At 34.7% G+C, this 20,432-nt stretch overlaps 1 protein-coding gene across 5 annotated transcripts in view; it reads right to left on the reverse strand.

Annotated features, from left to right (window-relative positions):
* Window positions 1-437: 437 nt before the first annotated feature.
* SUCO (SUN domain containing ossification factor) overlaps window positions 438-20,432 on the reverse strand; it is an 89,117-nt gene continuing 69,122 nt past the window's right edge. For 2 of the 5 annotated variants that reach the window (XM_038542505.1, XM_038542507.1), the window contains 7 exons: window positions 18,434-19,597; window positions 15,333-15,420; window positions 12,168-12,272; window positions 10,487-10,641; window positions 9,887-9,978; window positions 3,535-3,590; window positions 438-2,475 (listed from right to left, as the gene is read on the reverse strand). In XM_038542505.1, coding sequence (XP_038398433.1) covers window positions 2,032-2,475; window positions 3,535-3,590; window positions 9,887-9,978; window positions 10,487-10,641; window positions 12,168-12,272; window positions 15,333-15,420; window positions 18,434-19,597 — 2,104 coding nt within the window. In that variant the 3' untranslated portion in view covers window positions 438-2,031. Of the gene's footprint in view, window positions 2,476-3,534; window positions 3,591-9,536; window positions 9,628-9,886; window positions 9,979-10,486; window positions 10,642-12,167; window positions 12,273-15,332; window positions 15,421-18,433; window positions 19,598-20,432 lie in introns of those variants that run through there. The other 3 variants (XM_038542506.1, XR_005362073.1, XR_005362072.1) reach the window with 3 other exon arrangements.

Here is a 20,432-nt window from a genome sequence, read left to right on the forward strand (position 1 = left end):
TTATCAGGCACCAGTGACACTTGGCAAGAACTGTTTCTTCCCCTCATGTAGGTATAATCTCACCTGAAATTATAAAATGTTATGCTCTGGTTAGATGTGTAAAAGTTTAAAAGTAAATTGTAAAGCATTATATTCTATTTAGATGTAGAAAAAATAAGAAATTAGTAGTCCTCAAGATAGCACCTGTTAAGAGGAAACTGCATACATGCACTCTACTAAATAAAGATCAAAACTCTTATTTTAGTGTTTGAAATGGTGAAATTATGATTGTATAGAGAACACAATATTTATGTGTAAGTTCAATCAGTATAGAGGTGGCTGAAATGTCATCAATTATGTAATGAGATGTTACTGTATTTAGTTTTTAATGTGGCAAAAACTTCAATCTATGTTCTGAGTAATATAAGTTCTCCTTCCAAGAACAAAAGAGCCAGTAATTAATAAAGACAAGTGTTCAGATTTATTTGGAAATTCACAGTTTCTAATGGCACTACAGCTCCGTAGTTACATACTGAAAGTCATCTTTCCACAATACTGGGTGCTGCACACAGATTGTGTACCTTCCCACTCTCCCTCCGCTCTCGTCTGGACCTCTTTTCAATGAGTTTCTATACAATCAGGCCCTCTTGCTCTGAATGGCTAATTGTACAGACTGGAAAAAAATTCAAATCATCTAAAACATACTGTTAACCTAAAAGCAGCAACTTAAACAAACAAAAAAGGCTTTAAATAGGTCACATTACAAACAATACCCCCAGAAAGGTATTAGACGAGTTTAAAAACAGTTATTACTAAAAGTGCTCAATAAGTTATAACTTAAGTCTTACAACACAAAATGGTCAATTCTCTCCCTTTCAAAAAGAAACTTCCGACTTTCACTCATTACTGTACAAACACACACTAAGAAATCATTGTATTGAAATACAGTTGCTGCCAATTATTTTTAAAGAAAAAAACGACAAAATGAAAACAGACACATCGACATCACACAACGTATACCTCTGCACATTTGTAGCCAATACAAAGCAAACATCAAGGAATAATAATCCGTTTAGACTTTACCAATTAGACAAGGCTTGACAAACTCACTAGCTGGTTCCGTGCATATGTACATAGGCAGTGATTATATCATATGAGACCTGGACTCATTTGACAAACCTTCAAATGTTCTATTTGTAGTAACAGGAAGCAATTACCTGAAAGTCTGAAGGATTAGTGCTTATTGTGAATGTTTAAAATGTAATGTAGCTAATGAAAACCCTTACAAGTGGTTACTGTGTTTAAGAGGTGAATTTATAAAAAATTTATTTCCAAATACCAGTTATTTGCAAGAAAAAAATCTTGTAGGCTTTTTTCTCATTGAGTTAATAGCTAGAGAAAAACAAATGAGAATAAGTTAAATGAAAATATCAGTATCAAGGTTTACCTAAAAGAGACAAAAATTCCAGCAAGTTTTTGCTTCAAGTGAGTTTGCTAAACAGTAGTCTATTTGGCAAGTATGCAGGATCTTTACACTGTCTGACCCACATTACTGAACTTCAGGCGCAGATCACCTTAAAGCCTTGTAGTGTTTGCAGCTTCAAAAAACTAACAAAGTTATAAAAGAAATCAAATGACAGAAAAAGTTCTCCCTCCTCTTCCAGTGGCATTATAAATAGACAAAAGGCACATAAATATGGGAAGGTGCAAGAAATAGGAACAAAGCTAAAGGAAGAGGTTTAGGCTTTCATTCCTATCCCACCCAAAGGAACTGGGGCTTCCAAATTACGTTTGTCCCAGTAATTAATCTGTGAAAAAAAAATCTTTATAAAATGTCTACCATTGTCCTTGTAGGAAGTGATCAGCCTTGTAAAACTGCAGCTCATTAACCAAGATTGACACAATCCCACCTACTTTTTTTTAAAAAGGCAGAAACCATAATTTCTGAATACTTTTCCCATTAATATTTTCTCCCTCCCCCAAACCCTTCAAATACCACAGACTGTTCTTCAAAGAACAACAAAAGTCTCCAGTATGAAAAGTTCTATTATTTTATATATGTCCCGAGACCGCTGTGACACCAAATGTTCCCACGGTGATCTCTTTGTTTCCTTTGATTATGTCATGCAGGCTCGGCAATGATCCTGACTTAGTCTGTATTAGAGTTTTTATCAATTTTCCTTGGTCTTGGACTTTAGATCGCCTTCGTTTTAAAGCCCTCTTCTCAGTTTTTGTCTTTTGGGACTGTCCATTGCACAGACTTGTGCAAGCTGAAATGCCACAAAAGTAAGATTCTTCTGACTGTGATGATGTTTCCGAGCTTCCTTCAGACGGAGGACCCTTATAGGAAGAATGATAAACTTCTCCCATATTAGAAAAATCTCTCTGGTTCATAAAGGGCTTCCTTCCTTTTAGGTCTCCATTGGCTACTGGGTGCAATGGATCTGCTGGCTTTATGGTTTCAATTTTTTCAGTTTTGTACTTGCAGCGTTTCTTCTATAACACAAATTTTTTAAAAAGGTAGTAATGAGACCTCCAATAGTTAACTCATCAAAACATCTAGACAGCTGGGCTAATGGAGCAAAGTACCAACCCAATGAGAAGTAAAACAGTGTTATGAACAGCATAACATACTGTTGTGTTCTGTATAGACACCACCATTACCTTCCCATTTTATAAATACTACTCAATCAAAACTCTTTACTTAGCAGCCACCTCTGAAAATAGATTTAGGAGATGATAACTAACATCTGAGTACTTACTAAGTACCAGGTATTATCTAGTTGCCTTCATGTGTATCTTAACTTATTGAGAAGTGAGTATTTTTTATCCCCGGTTACTAAATTAGAAAACCAAGGTTCCGAGGTTTGGTTCTCTGCCCAAGTTACAACACAGTAAGTGGAGGTTGGGATTGAATCCTGGACTATTTTGGCTCTAAAGTCCAAGTTCTTTCACCTAGAGACCATTACCTCTAGTCAAAATGAGTACAACTTAGAGAGGCAAAATGGAAAAAGCAGACTTTGTAACCAAAAAGTCTAAGTATATTTTGAGTTTTACCACTGATTTAATAGATCATGCAATAGTATAAACCCTCTGAATTTCAGCTTTCTAATATCAGCTCGGGGATACTACCATCTCCAGGCTGCTGTGAGGATTAGAGAAATAGCACATGTATACATTGTGCCTAATAAGCACTGATACTCAGTAAATAAGGACTATTAGCCAGGGGTCAGCAAACCTTTTCAGTAAAGGACCAGGCAGTAAATATTTTAGGCTTTGCAGGTCACATACTGTTCCCTCTTGCATATTCTTTTTCATCGTACAACCCTTCCTTTAAAGATGGTTCCAGGCCCATACAAAACAGGCCACAGGCCAGATACAGCCTATGGGTCATAGCTTGCTGACTTCTGCAACATTTACTTATATCATTAATATGACTGGAAATAAACAGTAAATTTAAATAAGGACCACTTAAAGATTAAATCAAACCTTTCTACCTAATTCATCTATAATCACATAATTACACCAACACACTAAAAAGAATCAAAATATTACCTTTTTTTCTGGAGAGAACTTGAGGGGTTCTACGATGTACAAATCATTTGGGTCTACTATAAATAAGAAAAAATAAAAAGCAGATATAAAATGTAGATTATGCTATGATAAACACTAAAACTATACTGTCCCTTAGTAATTGTTTTCCTAACAGATACAGTGAATTTATAATTATAACATACTAAGCATTTATTTATGCATTTTAAATTAGTAAAAAGCGACAAACTGGAAGAGATGGTACCATTCTTATTTTGGGCTTGGTTGGTCTCCTTCAAATAATTTCCCTAAATTTTTCATTGATAGCTGGTCATCAGCCAACAGTAAGGATCCTTTTCTTGGGCCCAGCCCAAACCTCTTACCTGATGAGAAGGATAACACCACTAGGTAAACTAGTAACAAGCCTAGAGATCATCTGAGTATTTCCCTAAAAGACTAACCTACACTGTATCACAAATGTGGGTTAATTATGGCAACAAGCAGCTGTGACCAGGTATGAAAGCCAGTTAAAGGAACATACACACAAAAAAAGAAATTTAAGAAGTTTTTTCTTACTGTATTTTACTATGACTAAAACTATGAATGCCAAAATCTAAAAACAGCTTGAACGTGCAATATAAATGACAAAGTAATACTGAATAAACACTTCTGGCAAGGTGAGTAAATTAAAAATATTCATTTTAAGGTTCCTAAGATTTCATTACTTTAAGCACATTAAAGACAGCTGTATACCACTTTCACACTGACAAGCTATACTTCTTGACAAGATATTTGACTACCAGATAAATGAGATCTCAGTCCTACTGAACCCATTAAAAGTAAACAGTATGTGGTCTGACAGAGCCAGAAGTTTATAAGTAGCAAAATTCACTATAAAACTTCATATACTGGGCAGCCCGGGTGGCTCAGTGGTTTAGCGCCGCCTTCAGCCCAGGGCCTGATCCTGGAGACCTAGGATCGAGTCCCACCATCAGGCTCCCTGCATGGAGCCTGCTTCTCCCTCTGCCTGTGTCTCTGCCCCTCTCCCTCTCTCTCTCTCTCTCTGTGTCTCCCATGAATAAATAAATAAAATCTTAAAAAAAAAAGAAACTTCATATACTGCAAATTTACTAATAATGCGATTTAACTAATTATGTTTTTTTTTACATTATATCCTAGAAATCTGCTGAGAAAGTCATCAAATATATAAAAATATCCAAAAAAAAATATCCAAACATTCCTCCAGATAGCCATTTCTATCAGGTTACTAATCTCACTCTAATTGCTTTTTTAAAAAATAACACCTACTTCTAGGAATGGTTAACTGTTACTCAGATCACCCTCTCTATTGAAAGCAACTAAATATGGAACTTTAAAAAAATCACTAAAAGCACTGTAGAGCAGCCAAGATTAACTAGGCCAAATTTGAAGGAAAAGTAGGAAGCCAAACAGTGAAGTGGAACACAAAAGTCATTTTTGTCCTGATGGCATTTGCTAGTGCATGAGTATGTGAAGTTTAGCTCTGATGATCAAGAGAATAAGCTAGAAATCAAATCTTCAGACCCATCCAGAGTAGTAGTGTAATAAGACACCCTCTCCCCGCAGTAAGCTAGAACTCTACAGAACTGCCCTCAGAGAAAGAATTAACCCATGCAATGCAAGGACTTACCGTCCAAATTCCCATCATCTGGTGGTCCAACTAACCTTACACTACAAACATAAAGTAAATATAAACCAATTCTCTCTGGAATAAGGACCTACCTTCTAGCTCTCAAATTATCCCTACAAATTTTTCAAAGAGAAGGACCAACACACAAAGGTAAAAGCACAGAAAGACACAAAGCATCTTGAGCAAGAGCCAGTAGACCCAATTAATGAACAGATTCACAAAGTCTTAAGATATTACAATTATCAAACATAAGACTAAAAAGACAGCTATACTTACTATTTTTAAATAAAAAACAAGCTTGAAAATATCTGCAGGAAACATAAAACAAAAAAAGGGGGGGATCTAGATGTTTAAACAAATACTAAAAGAAGTCCTAGAAATGGAAAATATAATAACTGACATTAAAAACACAATGGAAGAATGTAATAGACTACAGATAGCTGAAGAATATACGACATGGAAAACAGATTGGAGGAAATCACCCAAATAATGCACAGAAAAGCAGAAAGAATGAAAATAACAGGGGATGCCTGGGTGGCTCAGTGGTTGAGTGTATGCCTTTGGCTCAGGGCATGATCCTGGGGTCCTGGGATCGAGTCCTGCATAAGGTTCCCCATAGAGAGCCCGCTTCTCCCTCTGCCTATGTCTCTGCCTCTCTCTCTGTGTCTCTCATGAATAAATAAAATCTTAAAAAAAAAAAAAAAAGTTTAGCGGCATAAAGTGAAAAGGAAGTTAACATTGAATTAAATGGGTACTCTAAAAGAGAATGAGGTAGAGTGAATATTCTGGGGAAAAAATAATGGTTAAGAATTTTCCAATACTGATAAAAGATACCAATTGAGAGATTCAAAGAGCCCAACAAATTTAAAAAGGAATAAAGAAAAAAAGATAATGTTTCAGTATGAAGGGAAATAATGGCAAACGGAGTCTCAGAAAGCAGAACTGAAGAATTAAGAAATTGGTATATATGTGAATAAATGTAATGAACATTAGTGTAAAAAATAGTATACCTTGTTGAGTTAAAACTAAACAAAAAAAATAAAGAATTTATATACACAAAACAGTAACATATAAATGAAGTAGAGGATACAAGATCTTTGTATTGTTCAAAAAGAGGTAAAAGTATTGAATAACTGCAGACTTTGACAAGTATTTGTAGATGCTAAAGTACAAGAAAATGTCAAAATGAATGCACAACTTCTAATGACAGAATAAGAGAAGAAACTTGTAGCTCTCAAAGGGAGGAAAAATAAAGAGTTAATAGGCAAAAGATATGCAAGTACTTTTTTGCTAATAAATTTTAACATTTAGATGAAATGGAAAAATTCATGGAAATTTTAAATTTAAAGTGACAAAAAAAAAATCAGGTTCCTATAACCAAAACTCCTCTTACAAAGAAAATACTGGACCTATATGACTAATAATTCAAAAAATAATTATAATCTGAAACTCTTCCTGAGAACAGAAAATAAGAGAACACTGCCCATCTGATTTTACATACTTTACACATCAAAACCCAACAGTCTGAGAAATAAAAAATTACATGCTAACCTTATTCATGAACAGTAAGATAGCAAAATCCCTAGAGTATCACACAGAATTATGTGAAATTAACAATATGTACACAAAACATACACATATATAAATAATGTATTATGACCAACTTGTGTTTTTTTAACAATGTAATAAAAATGTAACTCTAGAATATCAATTAGTATAATTAATTTTAATAAGAAAATTAGAAATAGTCATCTTAAAAGAAGCTTAAAAAGTATTTGGTAAAATAAAGCATTAATGGGGAGAGGAACTATTATTAGCAAACTGAGAAGAGGAACTTCCTTTGATAATGGCTATCTACAGAACACCTATGAGAAATATAATACTTAACACTAGGTGTTTTCCCTTTAAGAATGGGAACAAGAAGAAAAAAAAAAAAAAAAAGAATGGGAACAAGACAAAGGTGCCTATCAGCTACTTCAACACTGCTAAAATGCTAGCCACTGCAGTTAGGGAAACAGGAAATAAGATCTATAAGGATTGGAAAGGAAGAAACAAAAATTGTCTGTAGTCTCAAAAAGTGTGCCCGTGTTCACAGAAGCTGCCACTCTGTCCTAATAATAAGTAAAAAAGCTGAACAAACCAAAAAATCAACTCTTTTTTAGCTCCTTCAGAGAAGTGAGCTCACAAGGCAAACTACTATCCCCAAACTCAGAGATAGGCAAATACAGTGAATCACAAATTACCTGGGCAGAAACCTCTGTGGGAACCAGTGCTCATATAGAAAAACCTGAACTATTAATTGATAAATTGCTGGATGCTCAGTGTGGATAAATCTGTAAGTTAAAAAGTCTAAGGAGGACATCCAGTCAAAGGGGAGCCCTCACACTTTTATGAGTCGTATTTTTAGGAGCTCTACCAGGTCCTCACCATTTTGAAATATTCCAGAGTAGCCCGATGTGGGACTTGATCCCAGGACTCCAGGATCATGCCCTGAGCTGAAGGCAGGTGCTTAACCGCTGAGCCACCCAGGTGTTCCAGAGAGTATTCTGTTCTTAACAAGGCCTGACTTTAGGAACTATTTTAGAAGAGCTGTACCTGCTGGTGTTTTATCAGAGCCGAACTGGCCTAAGCAAAAGGAGAAACCCAACAAACACTGGTGAAGTGTACAGTCCAGGGACAAAGGCCTGCCAAAAGACTGAAACCTAATCACAGGAGTCCACAATGCTTCCTCTACCACCACACCTCACCACTATATTATGAAAAGATCTGTTTAATTCCTTTTACCTAGTGCATCATGTCCCATCTGTCAATAAAAAATTACAAGGCATTTTTTAAAAAAGCAAAGAACACTTTGAAGAGACTAAACAAACATTAGAACTAGAGTTAGATGACAAGAATGGTGGAATTATCAGACCAGGAATTTTTTTAAATTATGATTAGTATGTTAAGAACTTTAATGTAAAAAAGTAGACAACATGCAAATATAGATGAATAATGTAGGCAGAAAAGTTCTAAAGAAGGATAAACAAAGAAATGCTAGAGATCAAACACAGTACCAAAAGATAGGGAATAGCCTCAAACTGAAAATGATCAAAATAATGTGCAGTGCATTTGTATAATGGAATATTGTATAAAGATACAACAACTATATTCAGTGACATGGTGAATCTCACAGTCAACAGTCAGAAGTCCCTGCACCCCGATGTTTATAGCAGCAATGGCCACGATAGCCAAACTGTGGAAGGAGCCTCGGTGTCCAACGAAAGATGAATGGATAAAGAAGATGTGGTTTATGTATACAATAGAATATTACTCAGCTATTAGAAATGACAAATACCCACCATTTGCTTCAATGTGGATGGAACTGGAGGGTATTATGCTGAGTGAAGTAAGTCAGTCGGAGAAGGACAAACATTATATGTTCTCATTCATTTGGGGAATATAAATAATAGTGAAAGGGAACATAAGGGAAGGGAGAAGAAATGTGTGGGAAATATCAGAAAGGGAGACAGAACGTAAAGACTGCTAACTCTGGGAAACGAACTAGGGGTGGCAGAAGGGGAGGAGGGCGGGGGGTGGGAGTGAATGGGTGACGGGCACTGGGGGTTATTCTGTATGTTAGTAAATTGAACACCAATAAAAAATAAATTAAAAAAAAAAAACAGTCAGAAGTCAAAACAGTGGTTATCCTGGGAGGGGATGGACAGTGTCTAAAAGAGCACAAGGAAGTTCTGGGGTACTGGATAATGTTCTCCATCTTAATCTGGGTGTTGGTCATACAGGTGTGTTCAACTGGTTTATGAAAATTCATCAAGGTTTACATATGACAATTGCATTTTCTTACATGTAATTCTTCAATTAAAAATTTCAGTTGTAAAAGAAAATCAGCCAAAAGAAGAAAAAAAGAAAAAGGGGGAAGAAGAGATTTACTAGTCCTAAGTAAGCACACATGTAATGTAATGGGTTAAGTCTGTGAAGCTTTGTGGAAATAGTAATGCTCAGCAATGATTACTTGAAAGAGTTAATCAATTGAAACATGCTGTTGTTACTAAGTCTTTAAGAAAGGGAAGCCAGCCAATAATTATTAAGAAAGCCATTCTAATTGAAATACATAATTAATTTGGTTATTTTAATACTGTATAAAGATAAGTCTCTTAATAAGTACTAATTTTAAAAGAACAGATATAAAAAAAATAGCCACTCAGTACACATTCATTCATTTAAGTATTCATTGACTGTTAGACAATAGAATGCTATTATAGACCCTGGCCTATAAAAAAAGAGATAGACTAGATTTTTTTTTTTTTTTTCCAGAAAGTGCCTCACAGTCCTAAACTAGAGACAAAAGGGGTCCTACCTGTACAAGAAGAGGAGGCAGATAAGCACAGGATGCTATGGGAGCACATTCAGGTTTTCCAAATCTGTTGAACTTTTTCAAACATCCCTTTCTAAAAAGAAATACTTCTAAACAGGAGCATGTGCAAACAAAGCTACCAATGGCTAATTAAACTAAGCCCCCCTTCCTTCCCCACCCTCTGGGCTTTTAGGAACAAAGACAGTAAGTGTGAAAATGATACAGTGGCTCTGACATAGTACAAACATGAAGGTTACCCATTATTCTGTTACAGGTGGTTTCGAACACAACATTGACATTGTAATTATGCCAGAAGTAAGTGTTTATATATATATATATTGCACAAAATCTACCTTCTTTGCCAGTTAACTGTAAAGACTTGGATCTGATGAGTGGGAATGAAGTTCTTCTTTTCAAATTCATATCATCATAGGAAGAGAAACACCTAAAACATGAAGAAAATGAACACAATGAGTAAACTACTCATTTACTAGTAAACTACTAGTAAACTACTCATATACTAGTAAACTAGTATAATTTACTTTGCACTTGGGGCTTGATAGAAGCTATTGAGAACTGAACATCCACAGAATACTAATCTCTAATGTAATACTTCAGTTATTGCTATTACATGTAAAAAATTGAGGATCATTGTCTAAAAGATGCTATATTAAAATACCTACTATCTTCTCCCTTTGAATTCCACATTTAAGCACCTTTCATAACTAAAACATTTCAAGGGTTTATGTACTTCCTATTAACGTATTTTTCATACCAGTCTACAGAACCTTCCAGATACAGGACTATCTCTTGCTAGTTACAATGATGTTTTAACAGTGCAGTTTTAAGACAATCATATGGGAAAAAGAAAGTATCTCATTATTTGCTTATTCAAATTTCTCAAAATATAAAATATAGTAAAAATAGTGAAATAAAATGTTGATATATACTACCTTTTTGGGCTTGGATATTGATTACTTTTAGGAAGTTTTGAAATATAATCTCCATCAAATTGAGAATTGTTTCGACAGCGCTGCATACAAAGCATCAGTCCCAAGACAACACAGAGAACCAAAGATATGACAAGATAGCTTTGTCGATCTGAAACCTGAGAGGAGAAAAGGATTTAATAATTATTATATTTTATTTTATAGTAATGTTAAATATATTATTATTTTATCCTGTCATTATAATTTAAAAATTATACTATAAAAAATATAATGGGATATAAAAATCAAAGGACAAATAATTTTAAGCATTTTTTAATATGTTTCAAAACCATAAAATGAAGGGCATGCACTTAGAAAATGTCCTACTGAGATAATTTTTCTTCTCTTCCCCTCCAATACTTTGAACATTTTTAAATCTATGGAAAACTTTTAAAAATAGTAATGAACATATTCATGCCTTTTCACCTATGTTCATCAATAGTTAACATTTTGCCACATTTGCTGTGTTTTTCCATCTGTATTATTCCTACTTGGGGAGAAAAAAAAATCTTGCTCCTGCCTAGTCTTTACCATCTTGTAATACTGAAACAGCAATTACTCAGTTATTTAAGCCAAAAACACAGGATCATCCTTAGTTCCTCATCCCACACATCCGATCTTTCATCAAGGCTTGTCTTTCTCTTCAACATTCCCTGAATTCAACAACTTCACACTGTTTTCCACTTCTAAAAATATAAGTCCAAACCAACATCACCTCACCCAGGTCACTGCAACTGCATCCTAATTAGTCTCCTTCCCACTTCTGTTCTTGCTATTCCCCAAGAGGCAATTCTCCAAAGAGCAACAAACAGGGAGTTTCTCAAAGTGCTGTCAATGAGATGACCCATGTCACTTCTTAATTCTTTCCCTAAGAGTAAAAATCAACTCTAAATTGCCTACAAAGGCCTTTATGACAGGGTCCCTGGCATATCCTGAATGTACTTCTTACTCTCCTTCTCCTCATTCTATTTCAGCCACCAGCCTTCTTTCTGCCCTCAGATATACCACACAGTTTCTAATCATGGGTCCTTTGCCCTAGTGCTGCTAGTAACAGGTTTGTTCTGAACCTAAGCCTCCTGTGGCATGCAAACTCTTCTTGTGCACTCAAGTTCTAATGTCACTGCCTCAGATAAGCCTTCCCAAATCACTCTAGCTAAGCAACCCTTACCATAATCACTTCATACACACATATTTCATTTTCTGTCTTACTGTCCTCTCCCCCAGAAGAGTTCTGTGGCCAGGGACTACTCACTGCTATATGCCATAAGGAATGTACAGCTTACACCTCACATACACTGGATGCTCAATACTTGTTAAATCAATGCAATGTTTGCTTTGTTAAGCAACTCAGTAAGCCTTTGTGAACTGAAAATGGAAGTACCAGTGGTTTGCAAAAGGCCTAATAGTATTGCTTTATAACCATATTTTAGGTAAGACCTAAACTATGAATGCCTTGTTTTCCAAAAAATTATCATAATTAATCTATTTCCAAAATATTATAGTGCCACATTCCAGTGTTCTGAGCAAGTTCTTTATAAATGACTATTTTGTTTGGTTTAAGTTCTTAGATACCATGTTAATAAATCAGTCTTTATGACAACCTCTATATATGCAATGTGTCTTACAATACCAGCAATAACAATACCTCGCGTTTTAATTCTGCCACTGTTGTTGATAAGTTTGAAACAAGCTGTGTCATGTTGGTCAATTGTGCCTGTAGTAACTGAATGGCTTCTGTTTGCCGCTGATCCTATGATAAAGAAAGAAGTAAGTATTATTTTTGTGTGTGTGAAAGTTTCATCTATACGTTAAATATACTGCAAGTTCCAGTAAAATTACTAAGTTTCTCAAGAAAAAAAATACATAATAGAAAGCTTTTAATGAACAAGTACTGTAAAATGTGACCAGAAATTAAAAAACACAAAAAAAACAAAAAATGAGACTGTTGAATCCTCCCTTCCCTGACTCCTACAAAAAACATTTTGCCATTTATTGCCACATTTGGATTACTGTCTAGTGGAAGTTAATAAATTACTTCAAGTTAACATGGGCTCCATATGCAGGAACGAGCATATAGTCAGCTATATGCAACACAATCACTTTGTCAAATATATTCTCAAACCAAAGCAGTCAGCACAAAAAGATGCTGAAAAAGTTCTGAAAAATGTTTTGGGGTATAAAGCACACTCATACTAAGAAGCTTTTACAAATTCTATTCTATCACACACATTAGAATGGAACTTAGAATGTCATATAGTCAAAAACCTACAACTGATCATCTAGTCAATGCTAGAATATCACCAATAAAAATAAATTAATCAAAAACATCCATCTAGATTTTTAAAACTTTTATAACTGACAAACGTGTCTTTATGTAAAATATCTACCTGCATATTTTAGGGAATTATGCATCATGCTCATGGTCAGGAATCTGTATTAGGGACACTGTATTGAAATTTTCAACTTACTACTGAATTTGGGAAGGAGTAAAAGAGGACAGAATGTAAAGAAAATCTAACACTCTATTTAACTATATAACCATTTATCATTCTAGACCTAACTTTTTCAAATTTAGATTTAAATAAGTCTTAGGGCAGCCTGGGTGGCTCAGCGGTTTAGTGCTGCCTTCAGCCCAGGGCCTGATCCTGGAGATGCGGGATCGAGTCCCACATTGGGCTTGCTGCATAGAGCCTGCTTCTCCCTCTGCCTGTGTCTCTGCCTCTCTCTTGAATAAATAAATAAAATCTTTAAAAAATAAAATAAAAATAAAAATCAATCAATCTTAAATCTCAAATGTGTGTATGTGCAAGAGTAGGGAGGATGTGGATGTATAAAACTAACAAAAAGTTTCACCTATTTCCCTACTGTGATACACTGTGGTACTTTTCTATCTTACTTCATCTTTTTAAAATGCTGAATCTGACTCATTTTATCTTGTGACTCACATTTGACAAATACGTTCCAGACAGTTATAAACATTTAAAGAAAAAACTATGAAATTTAATAATTTGGTTAACACTTCTAATCAAGATTTACTTCTAATACTGTTAATAATACATAAATTATATTAAAGTATTTAAATAAGTTTTTGAGATGAGAAAATATAAAGAGGAAATAATTTTAACCATTAAAATTAATGAAGAACTAATTAACTACTGTGTTCATGGGTCAGAAGACAATACTGTTAAGACGTCAGTTCTCCAAACTGATCTAAAATTCAGCAAAATCCTAACCAAGATGCAAACATGTTGTTGTTGTTTGTTTGTTTGTTTTGTAGAAATTGGCAAACTGATTCTAAAATCTGTATTAGTCAAAACAATTCTGGAAGAGATGAACAAAGTTGGAAGATTCACACTATGTGACTTCAAGAGTTCCTTTAAAGCTATAGTAATCACAACAATTTGGTAAAAGTATAAAAATAGATGAATAGAACAAAAGAGCAGCCTTGAAACAGACCCATGTATGTATGGTGAATTAATTTTTTATCAAAAGTACAAAGGAAATTCAGTGAGGAAGGGATAGTCTTTTCAACAAATATACTCGAATAAAGAGATATTCATTCATATGTTTCTCTATCCCCCTCCTCAACAAAAAGAACTTTGGGCCATACTTTGCAATATGTAAAAATTAAAATAGATTATAAACCCAATGTAAAATGAAAACTATAAAACTTTTAGAACAAAACGGAGGAAAAAAATCTTTGTGACCCCAGGTTACAGAAAGACTTTATAGAGCAAAGAAAAAATGGGTAAGTAGGCTTTAACAAATTAAAAACTTCTCTTCATGAGATACTTTTAAGAGAATGACAAAACAAATAATGAACTGGGAGAAAATATTTGTAAAGCATATCTCTAATACAGGACTTGTATTCAGAATACATAAATAACTCTCAAACTTCAATTAAAAAAAAAAAACACTAAAGGAGGAAATTTGTATGGAACCACAAATAGATTGTGTGTGGAAATGGCAGTAAGATGCAACTAAACTCTGAAACCTCAGGCCTCCTCACTTCATCTCATTTTTTTTTTTTTTAAGATTTTCTTTATTTATGAGAGAGAGAGAGAGAGAGAGAGAGAGGCAGAGACACAGGCAGAGGGAGAAGCAGGCTCCATGTACCGGGAGCCTGACGTGGGATTCGATCCTGGGTCTCCAGGATCGCGCCCTGGGCCAAAGGCAGGCGCCAAACCGCTGCGCCACCCAGGGATCCCCTCTCACTTCATCTCATTATCCCCGAGTCCCAGATAAGCTTTTAGAAAAGTATAAAATTTCTCATTTTAGTAACACACCATAAAAACTTTTATTTTATTTTATTTATTTTTTCATAAAAACTTTTAATAAGCATCTGGATATTACAACACTGAAGCTGTTCAATACTGAAATTGTTTCCTTAAAATCAACAAGACAGGGTAATGGCCAATATCAGCAGTCTTATTGCATGACAGGCAAGAGACAGAGGGTAAAAAAAGAAGAAATAAAAAGGTATAAGGATTAAAAAGAAACAGAACTATTCTTATTTGCAATCAAAAGATTTGAGTTTAACAAAGTTACGTAAAAAAAAAGGCCAATGCACTTCTACCACACATACACACACAAACTTGGAAACGTGATAGGAATAATGCTCAAGAAAATTATCTCTAGAGGAGATACAGATGCTGATAGCTAGGTAATTTCCCAAACATGACATCTTATAAGACTTATCTTAACCTATTGGGGAAAAATAATGAATCAATATTACTTTCTTACCAGCAAGAACCTATAGAATTCTAAAGAAATCTATATAAAATGTAAATAAGGGGTGAAGATGACCAACCTGCTCCTCTGCTATTCTTGAAGTATTCTGAAGCTTTACTATTGTTTTATTGAAAGCCTTTTGCATTTCTTCCATTTGTTTTCGGTACCTGTGGAGTAAGAAAGGATTTAAATTAGCTTTAATTTCTTATTAACTTATTACTGTAAACAACTTCTGATTTCAACCTGTGAAATAAATCTACTTTTTTGAAAATGACTTATTGAGGCCTGAAACACTTACAAAGGTAAAATAAAGAAGTCCCTTGAAGTATTTACTACCTTAACACTAATTCTACACATCTCGCTACTATATAAGATTAGTCACATATATATCAATTAATTTATGACAAAGGAACCAAGAATATGAAACGGGAAAGAACAGTCTCTTCAATAAATGGTTTTCGGAAAACTGGACAGCCATATGCAAAGAATGAAAGTGGACCACTATCTTCAACCATACACAAAAAGTAACTCATCGATTAAAGACCTGAATGTAAGGCCTGAAATCATAAAACTCAGAAGACAACACAGGTAGTAAGCTCTTGGACACTGATCTTGGTGACAGCTTTTTGGATTTGACAATAAAAGCAAAGATAAACAAGTGGAGTACATACCAAACTAAAAAGCTGTGGTACAGCAAAAGGCAACTCATATATCTGATTGGAGTTAATATCCAAAATACATAAAGAATGTATACCATCCAATAATAAAAAATTAAACCCAATTAAAACACTGGCAGAAGAGCTGAACAGGCTTTTTCCATAGAAGTCATACAGACGGCCAACAGGTACATGAAAAGATGCTCAACATCACTAATCATCATGGAAATGCAAATCAAAATCATAATGAGAGATCACCTGTTGGAATAGCTATTATCAAAAAGGTAAGAAATAATAAAAAAAAAAAAAGGTAAGAAATAACATGTTTTGGCAAGGATGTAGAGAAAGGGAACCCTTTTGGGTAGAAATGCAAATTGATGCAGCCACTCTGTAAAACAGTAGGGAAGTTCCTCAAAAATAAAAAATAGAACTATTCTATGAACCAGCAACTTCACTTCTGAGTACTTATCTGAAGAAAATGAAAAACCCTAAGTTGAAAAAATTTATGTACTCCCATGTTCACTGCAGCCTTATGTACAATAGCCAAGACATGGAAACAACCTAAATGTTTATCAAAGGATAAATGGATAAAGTAAATGTGGTCTCTCTCTCTCTCACCCTCTCCCCCCAACACACACACACACACACACACACACACACACACACGCACACTGGAATATGATTCAGCCATCAAAAAGAAGGAAATCTTGCTGTTGGCAACAACATGGATGGATGGACCTTGAGGGCATTACACTAAGTTAAATAAATGAGACAGAAAAGAAAAATACCATATGATCTCACTTATACATGGAATATAATAATAATGATGATGACAATAATACCCTCGAACTCATAGATACAGAGAACAAATTGGTGGTTGCCAGAGGTAGAGGATGGGAGATGGGAGAAATGGGCAAAGAGGATCAAAAGGTACAAATTTCCAGTTATGAAATGAGTAAGTAATGTAATGTAATGTAATGTCCAGCATGGTAACTATAGTTAACAATACTCTATTTGAAAGTTGCTAGGAGAATAGATCTTGAAAGTTCTTGTCACAAGGAAAAAAATCTTGCAACTGTATAGTAATGAATGTTAACTAGACTTATTGTGGTGATCATTTCACAATATATACAAATACCAAATCATTATGTTGCATACCTGAAATTAATGTCAATTATATCTCAATTAAAAATAAAAAAGTTATTAATGATTTCTGTTGTTCCCTTAGGGAGACAGTTGGGGTAAGGAGAAGCAGGTAGGAGGGTTTTGGGTTTGTTTTTTTTTTTAAGATTTTATTTATTTGAGAAGAGACAGAAAGCACGAGCGGGGTAAGGGTAGAGCTGGAGAGAGAAGCAGACTCCCCGATGAGCAGACTCATTAGGCACCCCAAGTAGGAGGTACCTAAGTGGGCATGCATGCACATACAATTTGCCAATAAACTGTCTGTATGGATTAGGGGGAAACCCATTAGAATATAATGATGACCTTAGTGACATCTCATTAGCAGCATTTTGATTTAAAAGGAGTAGGGAAAAAAAAAAAAAGGAGTAGGGAAAGGTGGTGCTTCAGAAATTCTGGACACTTAATGCCCAAGTGGTTACAAAATGTTGAAAGAGAAGCCCTAAGGACACTGGACATTTAGGGGATAAAGAATAAACAGGTATAAAAAAAATGGAGAACTGTGCCTGGGGTCCTAATCGCTGCATAAGCACACTGGCACTTATGACCACAAGAGCATAAATTATCACAATCAGAACTAGGATTCCAAGATTTGTTTGAAAGACTGTAAATGTTCCCTAATCATCCAGTTCAGTTTATTCTAGTATTCACTTATTTAAACTCTTAATTGATATCTGGTCTAGTTCCACTAAGATCTTTGACATTTACAGTTTTTATAGGTATTGCATATTCGGTACAGATATACATGTTATAATGCTATAATTTTCACATGATTACTCTGGGAACCCAATAGTAAAAGTGGCTAAAGTTAAACAACAGAAGAAAGGAGAAACTGATTAAAGATAATTCAAGTTGTTGTCACCCTATTTTATAAAGATATTACATCACTTAGTACTTTTAAAAAAGAAAATCAATTCATTGATTGATATCCAAGTAACTTGCTCTCCAGCTAAAATGGCACTAACTAGGGGCACCTACGTGGTTCAGTGGTTAGACATCTGCCTTTGGTTTAGGTCGTGATCATCCCAGGGTCCTGGGATCAAGTCCTAAATCAGGCTCTCCATGGGGAGCCTGCTTCTCCCTTTGCCTTTCTCTGTATCTCTCATGAATAAATAAATAAAATCTAAATAAAATAATAAAATAAAATAAAATAAAATAAAATAAAATAAATAAAATAACATAAAACAAAACAAAACAAAACAAAACAAAACAAAATAAAATAAAATAAAAATGGCACTACTACTATCATGAGATAACTAATCCTCTCCTCCTCTACTCACAAGTCATACTCTGCTACTTACCTCACTATGCAAAGTGGACTGTGCTAATTGATTATAAAGCTCACCTTTGACTAAGTTCCTCCAGATAGCGACCACTGAGAGACATGTTTACTTCTAAGGCTTTTATACGATTATTAAGTCTCATAAATACTGACTCCTTTTGGTTTGATCCATGTACAAGATTTCCATTACTGTATCCTAGATCTGTAGAATTTTGTAATTCAGCATAAAAGTCTGTAGCTGTCCTCTGTAGCCCTCTTAATAGGGCATCTTCTGGAGACTGTTCTTCCTCTCTTACTTCAGGTAATGAAGAAGAATCCATAATAGGAGTCAAAATTTGCTTTGGTGTGTCAGCTATGTTCAGTTTGGCTTCCCCATCTTCACTGTCTGGCATAGTAGCTGTGTTTACAGGTGGCACTATTGTTTCAGATAGCTTTGTGATGATGTGCAAGGAGTTCATATCTTCTTTTACAGTATTATCCATTACTTCATTAAGTTTATTTGTTTCATAGATCACAGGTGGCTTCTCTATAGAAGTAAAACTCTCAGACTTTTTTTCTGTCTCATTATCAACTTCAACAGAACTCTCTTGAGGGATCACTTGAGATGGTGTAGGTCCTGTTTCATATTTAATAGGCTCAGACACTTCTATTTTAGATAATGAATGGATTTCTGGAGTAACATCTAAGATAAGAGACTGAGAAAGAGTTTGAGGATGGCTTGGTTCAAGTTCAATTGCATCTGCACTGTGATTAATCAAATCACCTTGGTTCATACTACTTAAGTCACCTAGATCGATAGTTTCAGCATCCTTTTCCTTTCTCTTACTGTCCAAATCTCCACTCGGAGGTTGCAATACTAAAACATCCACTGATTCAGCAGGAAGCAGTAATGGTGGTTGAGCCAACACAAGACGATCTTTTCCTTTACCCACAGCAGTTCTGCTACGTTGCCGATAAAGAGCAACTCTAACTGAACACCATTTATATACGTATTCTGAAAAACTAGAAATACAACAAATTGTGGTCAATTCACTGCAAAATATTTGTGTCTCTGACTCAAACCAGGGTGATGATTCATCCTCCTGTTCACCACTACCCAGAAGGGTCACTGTAGATGGACTTGCCTCCTCTTCTTCCTCTTGAACCAGTTGTACAATGGGACTCTCTTTTGGAGTATCTGGTGATGAGAGCTCTGTATCGTGTATGTGTCCTTCAGTGGTTATAAACCTAGAAATACACACAAATTTAATTAGAAATCTAGAGTTAAAATTATGCTAAAAAATCACTGTATCATACATCGAATAAAAGGAAGACTAGAAATATAGGAGAAACTGAAATGGTTTTTTTGGATGAATTCTTCCCTTCAAGTCATTTTCACTATAAAAGCAAGTATTATTCAGAAATGGTAATAGAAAGATCATCTATCAACTGATCAGCCAGATGACTCAAATCCCCCTATTTACTACATCAAACTTGATTATTGTGGATTGCTTATATGTGGATTCTTATACTTATGAATGCACTTTGTATTTAAGTATCATGCTTTCAAAAGATAGCTAGGGTTTTCAAAAAAAATTTTTTTCTGTGGATGATGTGAGGAATTCCAGGGTAGCATTACACACACACACACATACACACACACAATTTTCTGCCATCCCTCCCTCCCCAAAATAATTTTAAAATCATCTGGCCTAATTTTCTATTATTTAAGACAAATATTTAACAACTTTTCATTAGAGTTGTCCTGGCTAATAATAAAGTGCCCTCATCTGTAACTTAATCCCATCTCTAGGATCTAGAGTATGTATGTAAGGCAGCAAAGTGTGGGGGGATGGAGCTGGTAAGAACAGTGCTATAAATTATAACATCTGTGGTTCATTCTAAGATAAATATAATAAATTTCCAGATGCAGCTCTTACAGCATAAAACATACAATCTGAAAAAATAATTTGAATACCAAAAAGAAACATCTCCATATATAATTTTCCTACTCTGAAAAATTACTAAGAATGCCAAGAAATGTCTTTGAATAAAGACTAATATCATAATAGCAAAGGTAGTA

The sequence above is a fragment of the Canis lupus genome, chromosome 7 (genome assembly GCF_011100685.1).
Source record: "Canis lupus familiaris isolate Mischka breed German Shepherd chromosome 7, alternate assembly UU_Cfam_GSD_1.0, whole genome shotgun sequence".
Taxonomy (NCBI): domain Eukaryota; kingdom Metazoa; phylum Chordata; class Mammalia; order Carnivora; family Canidae; genus Canis; species Canis lupus.